General features: G+C 38.5%; 3 protein-coding genes across 7 annotated transcripts in view; all 3 read right to left on the bottom strand.

Moving 5' to 3' along the window:
* Positions 1-655: 655 nt before the first annotated feature.
* Positions 656-3,597, bottom strand: LOC311075629 (uncharacterized protein; the record flags this gene model as incomplete). 2 transcript variants are annotated; one of them, XM_084103166.1, is made up of 3 exons in its annotated part: positions 656-2,361; positions 2,458-2,670; positions 3,183-3,597. In XM_084103166.1, 3 exons carry the CDS (start codon positions 3,595-3,597, stop codon positions 1,901-1,903), a joined length of 1,089 nt encoding a protein of 362 aa, XP_083959292.1. In that variant the 3' UTR covers positions 656-1,900. The 2 variants fall into 2 exon arrangements, with proteins under 2 accessions (XP_083959292.1, XP_083959291.1); XM_084103165.1 differs by having other exon boundaries at positions 656-2,670.
* A 1,572-nt stretch (positions 3,598-5,169) lies between these two features.
* On the bottom strand, positions 5,170-18,537 carry LOC311075625 (contactin-2). 4 transcript variants are annotated; one of them, XM_084103158.1, is made up of 8 exons: positions 18,303-18,537; positions 14,451-14,528; positions 13,249-13,293; positions 12,138-12,356; positions 11,781-12,050; positions 9,294-9,578; positions 8,787-9,023; positions 5,170-7,749 (listed from the first exon to the last, which is right to left on the bottom strand). In XM_084103158.1, the coding sequence occupies exons 2-8, from the start codon at positions 14,479-14,481 to the stop codon at positions 7,490-7,492; spliced, it is 1,347 nt and encodes a 448-aa protein (XP_083959284.1). In that variant the 5' UTR covers positions 14,482-14,528; positions 18,303-18,537; the 3' UTR covers positions 5,170-7,489. The 4 variants fall into 4 exon arrangements, with proteins under 4 accessions (XP_083959284.1, XP_083959283.1, XP_083959281.1 ...); XM_084103157.1 differs by having other exon boundaries at positions 5,171-7,749; positions 14,451-14,502; XM_084103155.1 differs by lacking the exon at positions 18,303-18,537 and adding an exon at positions 15,043-15,416 and having other exon boundaries at positions 5,171-7,749; positions 14,451-14,502.
* Positions 18,538-19,452: 915 nt separating this feature from the next.
* LOC311075623 (titin-like) overlaps positions 19,453-21,965 on the bottom strand; it is a 32,362-nt gene continuing 29,849 nt past the window's right edge. The window contains exon 8 of the mRNA XM_084103151.1: positions 19,453-21,205. Within this exon, the coding sequence (XP_083959277.1) occupies positions 20,964-21,205 (242 nt within the window). The 3' untranslated portion in view covers positions 19,453-20,963. The remainder of the gene's footprint in view (positions 21,206-21,965) is intronic.

The raw sequence follows: 21,965 nt of genomic DNA, 5'->3' as shown, positions 1-21,965 counted from the left end.
TGTATAGATATACGTTAATGCACCTATCTCATAACACCGAGTCGTCCCGCCCTGTTATGCCATTGTGTTCTCTTCACTTTACATGAGCCCCGGGCCACTGCCCTTGGGACATTAGTGTTTGAAATTCAGCAGCACAGCGTTTTACATAGGGTTCCCGTAGCGTAAGCTAAACTTACGCAACATGAGAGTACTTTCGTAAGAGAACGACACTCGGTTACTAACGTAACCTCGGTTCTCTCTAGAGAGGGAACGAGTGTTGCGTAGCCTGCTGTGCTTGTGCTGCACTTTGGTTTCGCTTCTAGTCGACTGAAATCACTTGTGCAACCTGTGCGGGGGGTTTTTATAGGCTAAGCCACACCCTGTTTTGGCGGGCTATGACGACAGCACGGGAAGGCTTCCCATTGGTGCTGGAGTCATGCCAAAACGCACTGATAGGTTGCAGCAGTTGCCGCAGAGCAGCCAATAGGCGCGCGAGCTGTCTCGCCTATGCCTGCCTACTGCAGCAAATGCGTTTTACATTCTAAAAATTAAAGGATAATTTTTTTGCTTCAGTATTCTCGAGAAAAGGAGTTTTTCCGTAGCGTAAGCTAAACTTACGCAACACTCGTTCCCTCTCTAGAGAGAACCGAGGTTACGTTAGTAACCGAGTGTCGATTTCTGTGGTTTCAATCCTTCAGTTTTATTGCACAAAACTAACTTTCTTTCTCCTGTTATAGTAGCCTACATTTGTATCAACCTCTGAATTCTCATAACTGCAAGAAAATTTCTAAAACTGTGAATGTGGATCTGTAACTGTAATCTTACTTGTTTGCTGTGTTAACTGTATATGCTTATGTTCTAATTTCTTTCTTTACTTATAGTAGCCTATCAGACTCTTTCTGAAGGTGAAGTGCCTTATTTCTTCACCACTATCTGGACCAAACTCACTGTAGATTGAGTCTGAAGCAGAGGGAATTTGATGTAAGGTTTCTTTTCTGATCAGAATGGAGTCAGATCTCTCAGTTTCTAGTGGATTGTCTGGGATCTTCTGAAACACGACACCGGTACACACTTTTGAGCTTTTGGAGGTGGAAGTTAAAAGTCACGTTCACTCTCCAGAGCATCTTCATGTATCCCCGCCAGGTGACACTTCTTTGTTTAAATTTTATTATTTCATAGTAGGCTATTATTGCAACCTTCTTTATATTACATAGCCCACCCCCAAAAAGAAAATTCTCTCATGATTTTTGCCCAGATATAACGAAGAAACGCGCGAGAAGTAATAACGGTCCGCTGTGACTTCACGGCACTTCTCGCGAGAATTTCTCAAGCGTAAACGTTGTGACAGTTGGCTGGAAGCTATGGTTTTTAGTCAAAATATGAGTTTAAAAGTTTAAATATTCATATTTTTCTCTCACACACCTATAATTTAGCTTCAGAAGACATTGATTCATCACCAGCTGCTATCGTTTGGATTACTGTCGTGTTCACCAGTAACGTTGCTATTATGTAGCCTAACGTTACTCACGATGGATTGTTTTTCTAAAAATATTCATGTTAATCTGAAGAAAGCAAGTCATACAACTGAGACAGTATGATGGTGAGTAAATGATGTGAGAATTTAAATTTGGGGGTCGAGTTGGCCTATCCCTGTATTCAATTAACTATAAAGATAAAAAAAGGTATTTGTGACCTTTTGTCTCATAATTCTAACCTTTTTCTCAGAATTGCATGATATAAACTCACAATTCTGTCTTTTCTCTCTCACACAATTTCTAGTTTAAATATCGCAATTCTTACTTAATAACACTGCGAGTTATAAAGTAAAAATTTTGAGATATAAACTCAGAATTGTGAGATAAAAAATGAGCCATTTGACTATTGGTTAGCATTAACTTGATGCTCTTTCTTACAGGTTCCTTCATTCTTTCTCTTTGCTCGTCTGTTTCTTATCCTGTTGTCCGGCCTTCAGTTCTTCATATGGATTATCTTCTACTGCCACAGCCTCATAATCTTTGTCTTTCTGAGGAAGCTGCTCATACCCTCCCTCGGATACTCCTGCCGGTGTTTTTGAGTCGGCTGAACTCAGTGTTTGGTACACCTCAACTTTCACGCTCTTAAGAGCCTCGTACCCACCTTCACCCTGACCTTGACCTTCACCCTGACCTTGACCTTCTGCAGCTCCTAGTGTGTGGTACACCGCCTCCTCCGGCCTCTTTTTTAGGGCTTCGTAACCCCCCTCTGCCTCGGCCTTGTCCTTATCCTTATCCGTATTCTCACCTAGTGTGTGGTACACCGCCTCCTCCTGCCTCTTTTTTAGGGCTTCGTAACCCCCCTCTGCCTCGGCCTTGTCCTTATCCTTATCCTTATCCGTATTCTCACCTAGTGTGTGGTACACCGCCTCCTCCTGCCTCTTTTTTAGGGCTTCGTAACCCCCCTCTGCCTCGGCCTTGTCCTTATCCTTATCCGTATTCTCGCCTAGTGTGTGGTAAACCGCCTGATCGGTGAGTTGGATTTGCTCATAGTCTCCACCTGTTGTTTTATCTTTATCTTTAGCCTGTGCAGTCCCCTGAACACTGCTTCCACTGCGTCTTCTGCGCTTCAGCGCGATCAGCACCACGATCAACACCCCAAGAACCATCAGAATCGCAGCCACCATGATGGGCAGCACATTTACAGGCTCTGGTTGTGCTACGAGAAAGAGAGAAGATGCGTTTTCATGCAAAAAAAGAAAAAAAGAAAATGAGAAGTGCACCATAGTGAAGTGAAAGTGTTTAGTGTCTAGCATTCATACATCAGTACAGTTCAACATTAAAATGCACGGAAAACGATAGTGTTCATAGAGCTCTGCGTGCCTCTGTTTTGGTGTGAAACTTTTAGGTGTCTGATTACCACAGAAAATAATTTCTCATTAAAATAAATCATAAAACATCATTAACTTGAAATAAATGTTAACGTAATTAAAACTAATAAAAAAATTAGGCTAAATGTATTTTTTTAATTCAATAAGTTGCAAAGCAACATTTCTAGCTAATTAAATAAAAACTAATAAAAATGACAAAAACACTACAAAATTAACCTAAAAACTCATTTAAAATATTAATAAAAATACTACAGCAGAATTTTAATTACATTAAACACTGGCTAATGAACAAAGAGTGTGTGTCTAAGGAGTGTGTTTGTGTGTGTGTGTGTTTAGGTACCTGTGTAGCTGTAAACGTTGCTGAAACGGGAGAAACCTTTCTCACACACCCTCCGGCAGCTGTACAGTCCTCCTTCCTTCACTTTAATAATCTGTGTATTTTCAGGTAGTCTTCTGCGTGAGTCTTTATGGAGTGTGCGATACCAGTAATAGGACGTGCAGTTGGCACTGGCAGGACAGTCTCTGCAGAAACACTCCAGACTGCCAATGCAGCGTCTGCATTGATGTGGTTGTACCTGTATGGTGGCGTGACATTTGTACTGTCCGGCATCGTCTTGTGTTGCGCTGGTGATAATGTATGTGTCTTTTGTTATGTCTGCGTCTGGGATTGTCTTATTATGACCGCCGCTAGCGTAGCTAGCGAAAGCGGTCATATAGGGATTGTCAAAGTTTTTTTTTTTTTTTTTTTTCGTCATCTACTGAATTTTTTCGTCAACGATACCAGGGACACCGAAACACCGGGGAACATGAAATTTGGTGGGCATGTAGCCCCACTAGACTTTTACGGAAAAATTTCGTTTGGTCCCCGGGGGCCACTCCCCCCCCCGCGCTGGGCCCCCCCAAACCCAAAAAATGCAGTTTTTCCTAAATAACTACCTGAACCGTGGCACCGAGGATGAAGAATTTTTTATGGTATGTTGGTCTACTAGACTTTTACAGAAAAATTTCATTTGGTCCCCGGGGGCCACTCCCCCCCCGCGCTGGGCCCCCCGTGAATTTTTCGTCAACGATACCAGGGACACCGAAACACCGGGGAACATGAAATTTGGTGGGCATGTAGCCCCACTATAGATTTTACGGAAAAATTTCGTTTGGTCCCCGGGGGCCACTCCCCCCCCGCGCTGGGCCCCCCCAAACCCAAAAAATGCAGTTTTTCCTAAATAACTACTTGAACCGTGGCACCGAGGATGAAGACATTTTTATGGTATGTTGGTCTTAAGGGCCCACATCAACCTAGCCCATAATCACTCATTTGTGATTTGCGCCCCTCCGATAAAAAATTAAAATGCAATATTATTCTGCTTTAATCGCCCCTATCTTCAGTGGAGATGTTCAGAACTGCACCATATTTCATGTGTATGATTAACTTGACATCCTCTGGGGGTATGCTAAGTTTCGTAGAATTTCATCCATTGGGGGGTATAAAATAAATTCATTTATGTGCACATTTAGTGACTGTACACTCATCGGCCTGTAGATGGTGCTGTTGAGCGAAGGGTTGCTGGTTTAGGATGATACTGTGACACACACACATGCAGGAATACAAACAAACGCAAGCATGCACACACACTGACATCCACAGGCACAGACACACACCCATACACACACATACAAATCCACATGCACAGACACACACACACAAACACACACGCGCACACACATGTACGCACGCACACATACACGCACAGACACACACATACACAAACACACACACATACACACACACACACAGACAGACATGCACATACTACTACTTTTTTAGGTATCAGCCATATACCCGATTTACCAATACCCAATGTGTTATGCTTGGGCAGTATACTAATGACGTGGGTGGGACATGTTTCATGCCATGTTAGATCACATCCTGAGAGTCTACGCTTTCAGAAAATATATAGCCCCAGTACACAGAGAGTCATTTATAATGCTCAGAACAAAGGGACACAAAGAAGCAAAACATGATTTAAACAGACCAAATGGTATGGGATCTAGTAAAGAAGTGGCTGCTTTCTCTTTGTAATGTAAATGTATTTCTACATATGCATTTCTACATACATTATTAATTTATATTACATAGTTATTAGATACTTAAAATTATATTTTTTGTGAGTTCATTTATATTCATTTTATATTTACCGTAGTAGGCCTATTCTGGGAGTTCTTGATCTGCATTTGGGATTCACATTTATAATATCTGGTGTATTATTATTGTGATAATGTTATGAAGGGATCAGTTTCTGCGATCCATAAATGGTGGTCAAACTAAAGATGCAGTAATGAAAACCACGGTTTTATTTATAAAAAATTAATTTGAACACTTAGAATTATAAAAAGATACTATACAAGGAACAAGAATAAACTGTGCATTGCATTGCAATATAAGTTTTTTGCTGCATACAGTTATAATTTTGATGATAAATTTTGACATATTCAATTAAACAAGCAGAAAATGCATTGCTTTTTAATAGTCTGAACAAGTTATTAAACATGAATAAACAGTGCAAATGCAAATACATCAAAGTCCCGTTCTAAAAGTGGCGTTCACTCTCCTGAGCATCTCCACGTATCCCAAAGGTGACACATTTCATTAGCAATTTGATATTATAGTCGTAATCTTCATTATATTAAACACTGTAAAAAATGATCGTAATTTTAACGGTAAAAGACTGTAAAAATGCTACAGTGAAAAACTGTTAATTGGTTAACAGAAAGTTTCCGTACTATATACGGTAAATAACTGTGATAGATCTAACGGTACATTTAATGTAATTTTACTGTAACATATCGTTAAATTTACAGTTTTTGAAAGTGAAAAAACAACTCATTGTATAATTTACAGTGAAAAACCGTAAATTGACATTCCCACAATTCCCTGTGACACTTCACATTTGATGTATTTTTGTTGAAATAACTATGTTTGTTTCTTCATAGTTTTCTTCGTTTTTTCTAATCAGTTATGTACATTAGGGGTTTATGTTACATTTAATGTTGTTAAATTAATGTTTATTGCATTTTTAAAATTTCATGTGTTACCATGATGGTGTTTAATGTTTGTGTGAATGACACTGTGCAGCTTCTATATATATTAGTATTAACTTTCTTGTGGAAGAACTGCTTGTGATGAGCTTTGATTGATCATGTGACTCTCATCACTGCTGTGATTGGTGGTTATCAGTGTACAAAACAGATATTAATACTTCAATAGGACGGTAAATTAACTTTATATCATATTACTGAAATTTACTGTTATATTTACTGGATTATACTGTAAAATTGACATGTTGTTCAGAATAGCACGTACATTTTACAGTTTAAACCAGTAAATATAACAGAACTCCAGTGTGTTATATGCTGGTTTAAACTGTAAAATGTACATGTTATTCGGTAAAAGCAATTACTGTTTTGTTGTATATTTTACGGAATTGTTCTGGTAACCCCAGCTGCCAGTTTTTTTCCGTAAAAACTACGGGATTTTTTTTACAGTGAAGGGATGAAATGAAAATTCGCTCATGATTGATGATCTGCAGTTTCATAATGTGCTGACGTTACCTCAAGCGTGAACCCGACCCAGTGTGACCGTCGGCCGGAAGGGATGAAAGAAAAATATAGTAAAAATAGTCGTTTAAAATAAGCATATTTTTCTCTCACACACCTTTTATTTATCTTCAGAAGACACTGATTCGTCAGCTTGGGTTGTTTGGATTACCGTAGTGTTCACTTTGTGTAGTTTTTGAGGAGTCGACTTTGGAGGCCCATGCATCGTATTTGTAAATGTAAATGATGTGAGAATTTGGAGAGAGTTTTTTAAAAATATAAATGATTAAACTGAGGCTATTATAACTTAATTTATTCAAACATTAAATACTGAAGAAGAGGTTGAGTAAAAATGAATATGAAATATATTGCATATATAATTTAGCAACATGCTCCTTTATATTGTTTATTTTTCGAGCGACGGACACTGAATGAATTTTCTCAGCTAAATATAAAGTTACTTGACATTACAAGCTGTTTTATTGAGATCTTTTCATGCTTGGAAATGATTACATGTGACATGAAACATTTCGGCAAGTTGTACTGTATCTTTCAACATACCTTCTGATGTTCATTCATGTTTATGCTATTATAGTAGTAAAGAGAGATGATCAGTTTCCCCTTAGGTTACTGGTAGGGTTGGATTAGGATTAGACAGTATATAGGGAACATTGGTGGAAAAGACTTCGACACAACTAAAATTTGAGAATTTGAGAATTGATATCGGAAGTCAAAATGAGAATTGATCATTGGTAAATCGTAATGTGGTGCTTTTTCTTCCAAGTTCTTTCATCCTTTTTATTGTTTGGTTCTTCTCCTGTTTTACAGTGTTACACCAAATTCTGTGACCCATTGGATTATGTGATCATAGTGGTCGCTTCAAAATGAACAAATCTTTTTTCCAAGTCATTTCGTTAATTTCAGCAGAATATAATTAAAATGTTACATGTTAATAGCCAAATTCCCCAAACACACCAAATGTTGATCACATTTAGAATAAGAAAAAAATTGCAATGCAAGGCCAAGGCCAAATTATGAAAAACAGAAACGATTAATTCATTGCTTATCTGGGTCTTCAGGCCTGCAGTCTGTAGTACCGGATACAGAATTTTTTTCATCTTCCGAGTCTTCAGGTTTGAGTTGTTCGTTCATCACGATTGAACAGATTTGATCAAAGTCTCCACCTGTCCACCTGGCAGTCGCCTGAAAACTTAATCCTCCACGTTTTCTGCACTTCAGCACGATCAGCACCATGATCAACACCACGAGAACCATCAGAATCACAGCCATAATGATGGCCAGCACATTTACAGACTCTGGTTGTGATATGAGAAAGGAGGAGAATGCATTTTTTAATGCTAAAAATAATGAGTGGTGAAGTAAGAATTGGAAGTGACTGTAGTTCATTATGAGTAATGTCAACATTAAAATGCACGGAAAATGAAAGTGTTCATACAGTTCTGTGTGCATGTGTTTTCTGCCCTGAAACTGGGTGTAGCCGATACTTTGAGAACCGTTTCTGCTGTTGATAACCTCAGCTTACAATAACAAATGTTTTTTTTGTTTTTTTTTGGCAGGTTATTATCGTTTATTACATGGCTTGGTTGAATTCTAATGTAGAATGCGGTGTGTTATTTCTTGATTACAGATGCTGCTAAGTATAACACACCGTTGCCATGAAAAACAGAGCGTTGCTATGGACGCAGGATTCTAACCGTAGAGACGGAACGGACTATTTTCTTTAGCGGAAGCAATACAATCATTTTTAAATCAATAAACTCCCAAATAAATCAATATTTTGTGTTAAATTATTGATTTATTTGGTAGGTAGCCATGTAATAAGCGGGATAATGTAGAGTGAGGCGGTTGTTATAGCGAATACAACCCCTTCAGGCTGATTCAAGCTCCGCTTCGCGTCAGGGTCCTGATCAGCCTGTCGGGGTTGTATTCACTATAACAACCGCCTCGCTCTACATTATCCCTTACTTAACTAAAACCTGAAATTAAGTAATAGCTGAAATTAAGTAGCTGAGATTTAACTTATTTTATTTCAATTAGTTGCTAAGTATGCCAAAGCAACATTTAAAATGTTCATTAAGTTTCAGTTGGAGCACTAAAATTACTTTAAAAAAAGTAAATAAAAACACCTAAAAAATAATAATAATAAAAACAAAACACAAAACAAAATTACTAAAACTTTAAAACTGAAATGAAAATATAAAACAAAACTAATTCAAAATATTAACAACAACTATAACAGAATATTAATTATACTAAAATAACACTGGCTTATGGACATGAAGTCTAAGTAGCGTGTGTGTGTGTGTGTGTGTGTGTGTGTGTGTTTAGGTACCTGTGTAGCTGTAAACGTTGCTGAAACGAGAGAAACCTTTCCCACACACCCTCCGGCAGCTGTACAGTCCTCCTTCCTTCACGGTAATAATGTGTGTATTTTCAGGCAGTCTTTGGCGTGAGTTATTAAGGAGTGTGTGATACCAGTAACTGGACTTGCAGTCGTCAGGACAGTCTCTGCAGAAACACTCCAGACTGTTATGAGATGTTGATTCCACAGTAGCAGCAGGAGGCCCACCTGAACCACACACAGATATGACTTACAGAAGAATTGATTCAGTGGTTGTTCCTGTAACTCAGCTGGTAGGATAATGACTAAACTATAAACTCCCAGTGAATGCGTATCCTGATAAGGATAAAAGCATCTGACAAATGTATAAATGAAACCGCTCTGACAGATTCAGTGAGTAATTCATTAGACTAATTAATACTTTCTAGTTCTAGTGCTATCTAGTAGTGGTTGTGTATAAATGAAGGGGAGAGGTGAGGCAGTTATTGTAATGTTTACCTATAACTTTTAACTCCTGGGCATCAGAATCTCCTTCCTGCCAGGCAGCGTTTGCACTGATGTGGTTGTACCTGTAGGCGGCGTGACATCTGTACTGTCCGGCATCGGCTTGTGTTGCATTGGTGATAATGTATGTGTCTTCTGTTATGTTTGCGTCTGGGATTATCTTATTATCCTTATAGAATGTAGCCTTTTCTGCTTTCCCACCCCAGACTGAACACCTGAGAGCCACGCTCTCCCCCAACAGTGCAGGAGCGGCTGGAGGATCCAACTTCACCCTGAGCTCTGAGACACACAGACACACAGAGACACAGGTCAGACATCCATCATCTACTGCTGCACGAACCTGATGCTTCATTTAAAGTATTTTTTTATTTATTATACCTTTAAATAACCAGGGAAGAAAATCACATTGAGATAGATATCTCATTTACAAGTGAGCCCTGGCCAAGGTAGCAGCACATAGTAAACATAATAAAAACAAACAAAATCAAATTAAGTACATAAAACAATAATCACAACACACACATACACTAACACACTCATACACACTCACACACACAACAATAAAACAAAATTAAAAGTTAAGAACAGGTACAAACAGTTTGGAATGTTTGGTTGAGATATAACTTAAACTCATTGACTGAAGTAAATACAGTAAGTTTCAATGATCTTTGAATCTCATTCCAAGCAGTTGGTGCACTATAAATAAAAGCAGTTTTTCCAAACTCTGTCTTCATTAAGGGAACATTTAAAAGAATATATCTACTTGAACGCAGATTATACCCTTGACTATTGACAGTTAATAGACTAATCATATACAGAGGAAGCTGGCCAACTATGGCCTTGTACACAAGTATAAGCCAATGCTTGTACCTTCTTAAGTGAAGTGAAGGCCAACCAACCATTTCATACAGTGCACAGTGATGAGTATAATAATTTGTACGAGTTATAAATCTTAGAGCAGAGTGATAAACAGAGTCTAATGATTGTAAAAGAGCCTTAGTGGTAATTCTGTAAAAAACATCTCCATAATCTAAGACAGGTAAGAAGGTAGTTTCCACCAACTTTCTCTTGGCTGACTGTGAAAAACATGCACTATTCCGAAAATAAAACCCCAGCTGTAACCTTTATGGTGTTACTGACATAAACTACAGTCTATTGGCTGTTTAAGAAAAAGGGATTCAAAATGTATATTGGAATTTTTGGAATTTAATCTATATTGATCAACTTTGTCTTCGTGATCCAAATGAGTCAATAGTTGCCATACAGTAGGAGTATAGATGAATAAACACTGATCTTGGAGAAGTGTTAGACTTTATATTGAGATCTGACTTTTATAGACTTTGATGTTTTGGCAAGTCAGAGCACAGTTTGAGCTATTGTTGAGATTCGCCCTGCAACTATAGAGGTGACAGATGTGAGGTGTCTTTTCCTCAACGTCTGAGAATCAGTTTCCATTTGCTCTCCAGTTTAGTCCCATGGCTCTTTATGGAAGCCATTGAGATTTAGAGGATATCGTTTGTCATTTTTGAGGAGGACTTGATTCAAGGAGTCAGAAACCAGAGAACATGGTCTATTACTTGAATATTACATTCAGATTTAATTATTGTGAAAATTCAATATACTCTTAAAGAGTTAGTTCACCCAAAAATGAAAATTCTGTCAGTAATTACTCACCCTCATGTTGTTCCAACCCTGTAAGACCTTCGTTCATCTTCGGAACACAAATTAAGATATTTTTGATTAAATCTGAGAGCTGTCTCACTCCTCCATAGGCTTCTAAGACATTATAACTTGCTGGCCCAGAAAATGTATTAAAGACATCATTAATATAGTCCAAGTGACTACAGTGGCTCAATCTTAAGTTTATAAAGCGATGAAAATACTTTTTGTGCGCAAAAAAACACAAAAATAACGACTTTATTCCACTTTTCATTTCCTTCTCTCTGGGTCTCGAGTGAGTTCAAGTAGTGTTTTAGCGCAGCGCATCTGTGTTGTACGTCACACGCATCACACACATGACCAGCGTCGGCCAATAGTGAGCCTACGTGTGACGTGCAACACAGATGTGCTGCGCTGTTTTACTATGTGAAAAAACTCGAGGCCCAGAGAGAAGGAAATGAAAAGTGGAATAAAGTCGTTATTTTTGTTTGTTTTTGCGCACAAAAAGTATTCTCGTCGCTTTATAAACTTGAGAATTTTTGGGTGAACTAACCCTTTAACATAACTTGCTTAACATGTTCAAGAGCATGTAAGACTGATGGGAACTAGCTGGCAACTTGTGGTCAGAAAAAAAAATTCTAGGAGTCAGTGAGATCCAGTGTTGTTTTGGACTCCATTGAATTTAATTGCATGGACGCAGATAATCTACAAATCATGGAACTGTAAGAAAGCGAGTAAATAATGACAGAATTAGTATTTTTGTATTTCCCTTTAACTACACAGGGGATCTGAAATACATCAGGGAAATGAGGAAGGAGTCACCTGTCATTTTCAGCGTCACGGCATTGCTTCGTCGTGTGCCGTTCTTGCACCAGAAAGTGGCTCTTTTTGCTTCTTTCAATTCTGCATATATAACAGCCGTCTTGTCCTTCTTAACATCGGGTGTTAGCATGAAGCCGCTCTCTCCCCGCAACACAAAACACTTCCAGCAATACACATCATCGTCCACATGCAGCACCAGGTTTCTTCCACCACCTTTGGACATCACAGCGCCACCTATAGATGGAGAGAGCTGAGCGTCAGGCTCCAGCTCTGAGAGAGAGAGAGATGATGAGAAACAGCAGGAGGAACAGATGATCGTGAGGGAACGTTTAGAGTTATTTAGGATGGTGTTCATACCTACGACAGTGAGTGTGTATGGGTCGCTCTTCGATCCGCCCCGCTCACATTCGTACTTCCCGTTGTCTTTTGATGTCACTGCTGTAAGAAGCATTGGAGAACCCTGATGTGATTGTGGATCTCCATTAATGAACCATTTTATCGGTTCACCCACTCCTTTACAGATCAGAGTGACGTCATCTCCAGCAAACACATCTGGGAACCTCGGCAGGAGAGACACTGAGAGAAAGAATACAGACACATGAGAGACACGTCTTCTGTAACGCCAGGTTGTCTGACTAATTTACTATATTAAAATACACTGCCCGTCAAAAAAAGTCACTGTTTGGAGTTAAATAGGCAAAAGCTTAAGAGTCTATGATTGGATCATTATTGCAGTGATTATTATGTTTCTAACATGTTATATGTTTGGCAACAGTTCTTCTAACTCTAACTGATGGAGTGTGTAGCTTTTCATTTCTGAAACAACCATGTATGAAGAACATCATGTTGATATTCCAGGATGACAATGTCCAGATTCATCGGGCTCAGATTGTGAAAGAATGGTTGTGAAAAAAAGCTTGAAGAATCATTTTCTCTCATGAATCCAGAGCTTAAATTCATGTTTGGGATGTGCTGGAGGAGACTTTACAGAGTGCTGGACTCTTGCATTGACAATATAAGATCTTGATGGAAATAACACCACAACTTTCTTTTCAATCGAGATGTAAATAATTTTTTGGTCTGGACTCAGAGGTGCCGATTCATGTGTGAAAATGATTCTTCAAGCTCCTCACAACCATTCTTTCACAATCTGAGCCTGATGAATCTGCATATTATCATTCTGGAATATGAACATGATGTTCTTCATACATGGTTGTTTAAGAAATTTAAGAACGACAGGTATTACTTTGGACAAGGTTGGAGGTTCATTATAAATGACCCTCAGTGAGGTGCTTACTGACACTAGAAACATCAGTGTGCTGGTTGGGTGAAGTGATGAGGTTTCCTGCACCAAAGTTCTGCAGTTCTGCATTGTTTTTTCTTAATGCTGTGCTTTATAATAGATTTGATATTATCTCTTTTTTTTAGCTCCTCTGATCTTGTGCACAATGAAAATGTGTGTATTTACCTGCTGGTTTTTGTCCCTTGTCTTCTCTTATGAGAGCCAACAACACTGTGACATAAAAAGATAAATCAGATTATTTCTGCACTAAGAAACTACATCTTTAAGTTTAATTTGCAGCTTCATTGACATTGAAATGAGACGGCGACACCCAGTCAGTTTTGGGTGAATCATGACTCAAGAGTGGGGTATTGGCGATTGGCCCACTGGGAAAGGTTCAGGTGCTCCCGATGTCCAGTCTACTCCACAGCCAATCACAGACCCCCTCCTGGCTCGGGTCCTGGGGCTTCGGCCCCGCCAACCCTATTGTTAATGCGGCCCTGGCTGTGCTGATATTGTGCATCATAAATTGTTCAAAATATTGGCTATAAATACAACAACTATTTGAAAATAAATCTTAAAAAAAATTAAAATAAATTGGCAGTGAAATGCAAATCTGTGTAACGAAATGATCATATTAGTAATATAATTCATATTTCTGTGAAATCTGCAATAAAATTGGATCATTTTTTTGGAAAATTTTCAACATTTATCATCATTTAAAGGGATGTTTCGGAGTAAAATCAACCTAGGGTCCTTTGCACCATGACCTCGAGCCAAACACCCCCCCAGAAGCTTTTTTCCTTTGGTCATAAAACAAGGCATTGGAAAGTTTGTAAGTACATCAGGAGTTTATTTATATAACACTTGCCTGATGGCTTATGCTACCACTAACCCGGACGTCGAGGTCACTTCCGTTATTTGGGACATATATATGTACTTACAAACTTTCCAATGCCTCGTTTTATGAGTACAGAACCTATTTGTAGAAGTTTGGTGCCATTCTGGGCATTATTAGTGGGGTAATTTACAAGATACAGCCTTGGATCCATTAGCGCCTGCACTAAGCCATTCGGCTGATGTCTCTAAATAAGCTCTAACTTTAATAATGTTCGACCAAGGGGAAAAAAGGCTTCTGGGGGGTGTTTGGCTCGAGGTCATGGTGTAAGGGACCCTAGGTTGATTTTACTCTGAACCATCCCTTTAATGTCAATTAACCAGACAAACAAAGCTTATTAAATCATTTGCCTCTTCTGTTGCAGGAAAACTGCAAACTGGTTGGTTTGAATTAAACTTCAACATGAATGTAGCAAATATCAACAGAATCAGAAACCCATTACACAGAATCAGACAATAAGATGATGCTGCATAAACTCTTGTGTTTTTACCTGACAGTGTCAGCAGAGACCTCATGTCCATCAGCCGAGCCACGCTGTCCGACTGAAAGAGAAATATGGGGAAGTGGACTGGCAAAAATAAAACAACAGGTACAGTAGTTATATTTAAGGTGTTTGCAAATTCAAAACAGTCCAAAAACACAATTCCTTCAAATTAAGCTGAAGTTCTGTTCTGAGGGGTGGCAATCTGGCCTTGCCAAGAAGAAAGATGACATGAGCTATGACTATTCTGTAATCAAATTTAGGACACAGAGCCATATCCCTTTACATTGGCATCTGAAAATTGTGCAGTTGCACCAAAACCATGTGGCTTCAAACATTAGTCAACTGTAAATGCATTAATCTGATCCAGACCAGTAACCCATTCAATCATTGTTGGTCAAGAACTGGAGGAATCTCATCATTCCAGTTAATAAATAAATTGTCCTGCATGATTCCTGTAAAATGAGCTTGACTGGATCTTGAAAGGATCATAGACTGAGCCGATCACTGCCAAAATCCCACGGGCACGTCTACTGTGATTTGCCCTTTACAGAGTAGGCTACAGACAGTCTTGAAACTGAGAGTGTCTGTCTGCACTCACCATTGGAGTCCTAGAGCCCTTTCCATCTGCAGTTGATCTCGCTCCACGTTAAGCTCACTGATATTATTTGATCTGTCTTGCTCTGGAATGGATTGCAAGACCTCACAACTGTTGCTGTCCCTCTGTGTCAGATGGAAACTACCTTAACTAAGAGCAGCCAGATCTTTGGCAATCTGGATTGCTTGCTTTCTTCTCTGCTCTTCACATAATCGTCCATATCGAAATTCTTGTAAACAGTGTTCATTTCCTCTTTCCGCCTCCACATGAATGCCAAACTCTTTGGGCAGATAACTTGGGATTTAGTAGAGCCAGATCTGTGCCGTTTGTTGTAGGACTGCACACCCGAGTTTCATAACAGCGCACTGGTTTTCCTCTTGATGTTGTTTTAGCCACACATTGACAATAACAGGAAACTCCACCAGCCGCAGCGATTTGGAACCATGTTTCATGGTTTTCTCTCTTCATTGTAAAATACAAATAGCAGAGGCATCATTCAAACCGAGGGGGGAAATGGATTTGAATGCAGCTTCCAAAAGACAAAAAATTATATTTTTTTACATTTGATAATTAACCCTTTAAAGCGTACGATCACACCGGTGCGATTAGAACGTTCAGTGCGTCACGTGATCAGCTGCTAAATTAAAGGTGCTCTAAGCGATGTTGGGTGACGTCACTTCTTGTTGGCGTTCAAAGTATTGTCAAACAAAATGAAGGCTAGCTCGACCCTCCCTCCTCCTCATCCCGTCCCCTCCCCCTCCCTTCCGTGCTTCCTGAAACAGTCATGAACCATTTAGAAAAACCAAACTGGATTTAACCTGTCCAGCAAAAACAGAGCCTCCTGAATGTGGGATTGGAAGCCCTTCTGCCGGCAGAGTTCTCGCCACCTTTTGAACGCTTTTCTGATGTAAATTCAGGACTTTGCGCATTCCTTCTCCTTTCCTTCTTCTTTGTTATTTGTTCATCGGAACGTCGTCTCTGTGGTCGTGTGTCGGCCATATCAAAATTCTCAAGAATATACATTTACATTTAGTCATTTAGCAGATGCTTTTGTCCAAAGCGACGTACAAATTAGGACTAAATTAAGCAAGTCATCGTGAAGAGGCAAGAAACAACGCAAGAAGTGCTCAAAATATGAAGTTCTGGCATTGTTCAGAGTAGCATAAGCCCGATAAGCGAGGGTTTAAAGGAAAAAGGACATTTATTTTTTAGATTTTTTTTTTTTAGGTTAAGTGCTCACGCAAAAGATGGGTTTTCAGCTGTCAGTTACACATTTTTTACGTTAGTCTTTGTCGTTGTCTAGGACATCTCTCCTCTAGCTAACTTCCCTCTTCATTTCTCTCTCTCTCCTCCACTCCCCACACACCCCTTCATGTGCACGCGCACTAACCCAGATCATTCTTGTTGGTTATTGGCTGGAACACTGTTTTTTATGTTTCGTGGTCCAGGCTGGGCCAGTTTGTTTTTCTTGCCGTTTGTGGAGCCTGGGCTGTTTACAGAGACCGTGTTTTTTTACAGTGTGTTCAGGGGACAGGCAGCTAGCGGATAGTGAGGAGATGTTTGCTGAATGTGACAAAAAAAAATTGGCCTAAAAAACATACTAATATGGCCTAAAAATATACTGTTTATACTGTGCCTTTCACCATAAAGAAAATAGTAAATGTGTGAACAAGTGACTGATTTCAGCATCTGTTTATAATGTGGGGGCGGGACGTTTTAGATTGGACAGAAAATCTGATGAGAAGCTGAAGTTTAGATGATGTCATCAAAATTATAAGGCTCGTTTGAGGTGATCAAAATCTGCCATAACCGATCACCGCGAGATGCATGTCGGTTAGAAATGTGTCCGAGTGCGGTCCACCTTGCTCTTATCTCATGCTGATGTAGGCTATATAAAAAAACTCTCGCGACAGCGAGGCGGCCGTGTTGGGTTCTGCAGTCGAGCGAAGTTTTTCTCCACGACTGCACTGATCAAAAGCACGATGGGAAATGACTGGCTGATGACACAGCTTAATGCTCATTGGTTTAAACAACTGTGATGTAGGCTATTGTTCTGTTTTTAAAAAGTTTGATTTTAAAAATCTGATGTTTTTATGTGTATAAATTATGTGTGAATATTCCTAATCTGTCTGACAGTTCTATCTCTCTATGGGATATGTGACTGTTTTCATATTTCTAAAAAAATATAAAAACATGTCTGTATTAAAGCAAAAATGATTGATAAGTCTTTCGAATGGAATTAAACAACAAGCAGCCTACCTTTTGTAAGATAATTGAATAACATGAGGAGTGGTTCGTAACTTTGTGAACCTTTACTGAACTCAAGGCAGAACATACATCTAGCTCGGCCAGCCCCAGAAAACATTTTCATTCCTCCTCTCACTGCTATATCTCCAATAGCCCTCGGCTGAGCGCATCTCAAAGGAGCCTATTGTTTTTTGGAGCACACTATAGACCTTATTCAGAGCAGCGCTATTACATACATGACAGGTATGAAAGTGAGGCTGTGAGGGATGGACTTGCCGTGTTTCCTATGCCATCCGCTGTAAAAAACTATATAAAGCTCCTAGATTACTTACACAGTAAAAAAACGTTGGGTTATTTTTATTTTTTATTTATTTATTTTTATTTCCCCAGTGTTGAAATCAGGCTCATAAATATCAGGAAACATGATTCCTGGCTGCATGTCAAATTCCCAATTTTCCACAGCTTATTTTGTCAGGAGTTTTTTGTCAACTGAAATTTCTTGGAAATATATATTTTTTACAGTGTTTCATGAGCAGAACAATCCAAAAACACATTAAATAACAGTACAGCACATTGAAGAGATGCATGTCTGTCCCTCACAGCCTTGCTTTCATTCCCATTAAAAATGGGATGGCGCTGCTATGAATAAGGTCTATAGCTTATAGATAAGTAGCTAAGACTAACATATTCATACTAAAAGCCAAAAATACGTCAATTTTGATTTCATGACAGCTAAGATGTGATGCTTTTTCAGACTTGGATTTTCTCCGTTTTTGGAACATATATCGAGTAACAACAGTTTTTTATTAAGGTTAGGTTAGTTATTTTTAGGCTTCAATAAACACTTATCATATAGGCCTAGTACATAAACACAAGCTTAACAGACATTGTAAGACATTGCATACATGAACAAGATAAACCATAACAAACAATTCTCTCTTTTTTTAAAGTGTGCTCACAACTTTTTTAAATGGCCATGCAAGTTTGCCAAGTCAGTTTGTTGTCACAAATTGTACCTTAATGTTCCACCGTTTGTGCAGTGCGTGGATGAAGAAATAGCGGCGTCTTCCTCATGCAGCTCTCCTACGATGCATTCTCAGCAACAATCCACAGTGGCACTCCCCACAAACGATAAGCTTGTTTCCTCCACGGGAAACTTTTTTCCTCAAAAGTGCAGCTCGCAGTTTCCTCCTGCATATCAGTCAACTTGTCCAATAGTCTCCAATTAGATCCAATACAGTCCATCGAAGAAGACTTAAATCCCAACACATAAAACCAGCTCCCATTACGGTCAAACCTTTTGACTTTATAGACTTTCAATTGAGCCAATTCAATAATTTACATTTTTAATCCCATTTGAAGTGATATTTCTGTGGCTCTCTCTGAATATTTAGCCTAATATAATAGTCACTTGTGATGAAACATTCTTGTACATAATTTTCTTTCTTTTTGTTTCTTGAGGGGTTTTTTCTACGCATTTTTTTTTTTAAATGTGAATGTATATAAAAAATATGATAAAGAAACTTATTATTTATTATTATGATTATTATTATCATTGCTGCAGTTCAAACACAGAGAATAAAAGGTCAAAATCCTGATTTCAATCTTCTAGACATCCCAAGTCTGCCGGAAGTCTCCCGCATATTGATAGCGGCTCTCTGATGCCCGAAAATGAGTTAAAATCTCCCGGAATGTAGTAGAGCGCGCATGCGAGACAGAGACTGTGTGTTCCATGCTAGTGTAGTGCTATCTTGACATTTTGCAGGTTGGGATGTCTGGTATACTAAAACTACTGCTTTATCATATTTATAATATAAATTAATTTCTATTTATTTATTTATATATATATATATATAATTAATTTATATTAACTAGTTAATAGTTGATAGTTAACTAGATGCTTAAAATAATATTTGTTTGTGTGTGTGTGTAGGCCTATATTTACAGTAGTAGCCTAGGTATTCTTGGAGTTCTTAATCTGCATTTGGGATTCACATTTATAATATCTGGTGTATTATTGTTGTGATAATGCATCAGAAGTGGAGTTATGAAGACATCAGTTTCTAAGATCCATAAATGATGGTCAAACTAAAGATGCAGACGTCAGCAATTCAGGAAAAAGCAATGTATCCGTCTCAGGTTTCACCAGAGAAAACAAACCACAGCTTAATTTATACACAATTTAATCGGAACACTCAGAATTACAAAATATACTATACAAGGAACATGAATAAACTGTATAATCACTGGCAAAAGCAAAATGACTAACCAGTGAGTGAAAACCAACTCAATCCTGCAGTGACCTCTTGTGGTTGAAACAAACAAACCTGAATTTGATGCTGGGCACCAGTTTGCCGTTTAGTGGAGATACACTGAACTACAGTTGCATTGCAATAAAAGTTTATTGCGGCATGCAGTTATACAGCTGTAGTCATTTTTTGATATACATCTTTAATTAAACAAACAGAAAATGCATTGTTTTTTAAGTTCTTACATTTAAAAAATACAAAACAACGTGCATGAATAAAAATATTTAACAAAAACACAATAACTATAATTAAGATCTAACAATAAGCATGATGAAAGAATGAAATACTCCAAATAAACAAGAGTCCAAATACATTTACATGATGCTGAGCATTAATTCATTAATTATAGTTATTGCTGAATAAGGCTGAGAATGACATTACCTGAAATATCATTGCTTATATAAATCTATTTATATAATAAATCTATTGTTAAACCAGTGTAATTATAAAAAAGCTCAGAAATTAGTACATTTGCTAATGATGTGTTAATGCTTTTCAGCCCCACAGATCAACTATAATAGCATAAACTGTACAATCAATAACTATCACGCACATATTTACAATAACTGATTCTGTGTAATTATGCGTGAGTGTAATTGCCTGGTCAATCTATAGCCTTTTGTGGGTTTGATGTTTATTAATGCGTGATGCTAATAGTATTTACATTTATAGCCTTTAGATTTCTGTGGTTTCAATCCTTCAGTTTTATTGCACGCAACTAACTTTCTTTATCCTGTAATAGGCTATAGCCTACATTTGTATCAACCTCTGAATTCTCATAACTGCAAGAACATTTCTAAAACTGTGAATGTGGATCTGTAACTGTAATCTTACTTGTTTGCTGTGTTAACTGTATATGCTTATGTTCTAATTTATCAGTATCAGAAGTGCCTTATTTATTCGCCACTAACATCTGGACAAAACTCACTGTAGATTGAGTCTGAAGCAAATGGAATTTGATGTAGGCTAAGGTTTGTTTTCTGATCAGAATGGAGTCAGATCTCTAAGTTTCCAGCGGATTGTCTGGGATCTTCTGAAACACGACACCGGTACACACTTTTGAGCTTTTAGAGGTGGAAGTTAAAAGTCACATTCTCCAGAGCATCTTCATGTATCCCCGCCAGGTGACACTTCTTTGTTTAAATTTTATAATTCCATAGTAGGCTATTATTGTAACCTTCATTATATTAAATAGCCCACCCCAAAAACTAAATTCTCTCATGATTGTTGCCGTCTCAGATATAACGAAGAAACACGCGCGAGAAGTAACGGTCCGCGGTGACTTCACGGCACTTCTCGCGCGAGTTTCTCGAGCGTAAACGTTGTGACAGTTAGTTGGAAGCTATGGTTTATAGTCAAAATATTAGTTTAAAAGTTTAAATATGGATTATCTTCTACTGCCACAGCCTCATAATCTTTGTCTTTCTGAGGAAGCTGCTCATACCCTCCCTCGGATACTCCTGCCGGTGTTTTTGAGTCGGCTGAACTCAGTGTTTGGTACACCTCAACTTTCACGCTCTTAAGAGCCTCGTACCCACCTTCACCCTGACCTTGACCTTCACCCTGACCTTGACCTTGACCTTCACCCTGACCTTGACCTACTGCAGCTCCTAGTGTGTGGTACACCGCCTGATCGGTGAGTTGGATTTGCTCATAGTCTCCACCTGTTGTTTTATCTTTATCTTTAGCCTGTGCAGTCCCCTGAACACTGCTTCCACTGCGTCTTCTGCGCTTCAGCGCGATCAGCACCACGATCAACACCCCAAGAACCATCAGAATCGAATCAATAAATAAAATTTAAACAAAGAAGTGTCACCTGGCGGGGATACATGAAGATGCTCTGGAGAGTGAATGTGACTTTTAACTTCCACCTCTAAAAGCTCAAAAGTGTGTACCGGTGTCGTGTTTCAGAAGATCCCAGACAATCCGCTGGAAACTTAGAGATCTGACTCCATTCTGATCAGAAAACAAACCTTAGCCTACATCAAATTCCATTTGCTTCAGACTCAATCTACAGTGAGTTTTGTCCAGATGTTTTTTTTTACAGACTCTGGTTGTGATACGAGAAAGAGAGAAGATTTTTTTTTTGCAAAAAAGAAGAAGTTCACTATAGTGAAGTGAAAGTGTTTAGTGTCTAGCATTCATACATCAGTACAGTCAGCATTAAAATCCACGGAAAACGAAAGTGTTCATAGAGCTCTCCGTGCCTCTGTTTTGGTGTGAAACTTTTAGGTGTCTTAGAGAACCGTTTCTGCGGTTGATTACCACAGAAAATAATTTCTCATTAAAATAAACCATAAAAAATCATTAACTTGAAATAAATGTTAGCGGGAATTAAAACTAATTAAAAAAATTAGGCAAAATGTATTT

This window comes from Abramis brama (assembly GCF_963993115.1).
Source record: "Abramis brama genome assembly, chromosome: 24".
Lineage (NCBI taxonomy): Eukaryota > Metazoa > Chordata > Actinopteri > Cypriniformes > Leuciscidae > Abramis > Abramis brama.
This window is presented reverse-complemented; position numbering and strand designations above follow the sequence as displayed.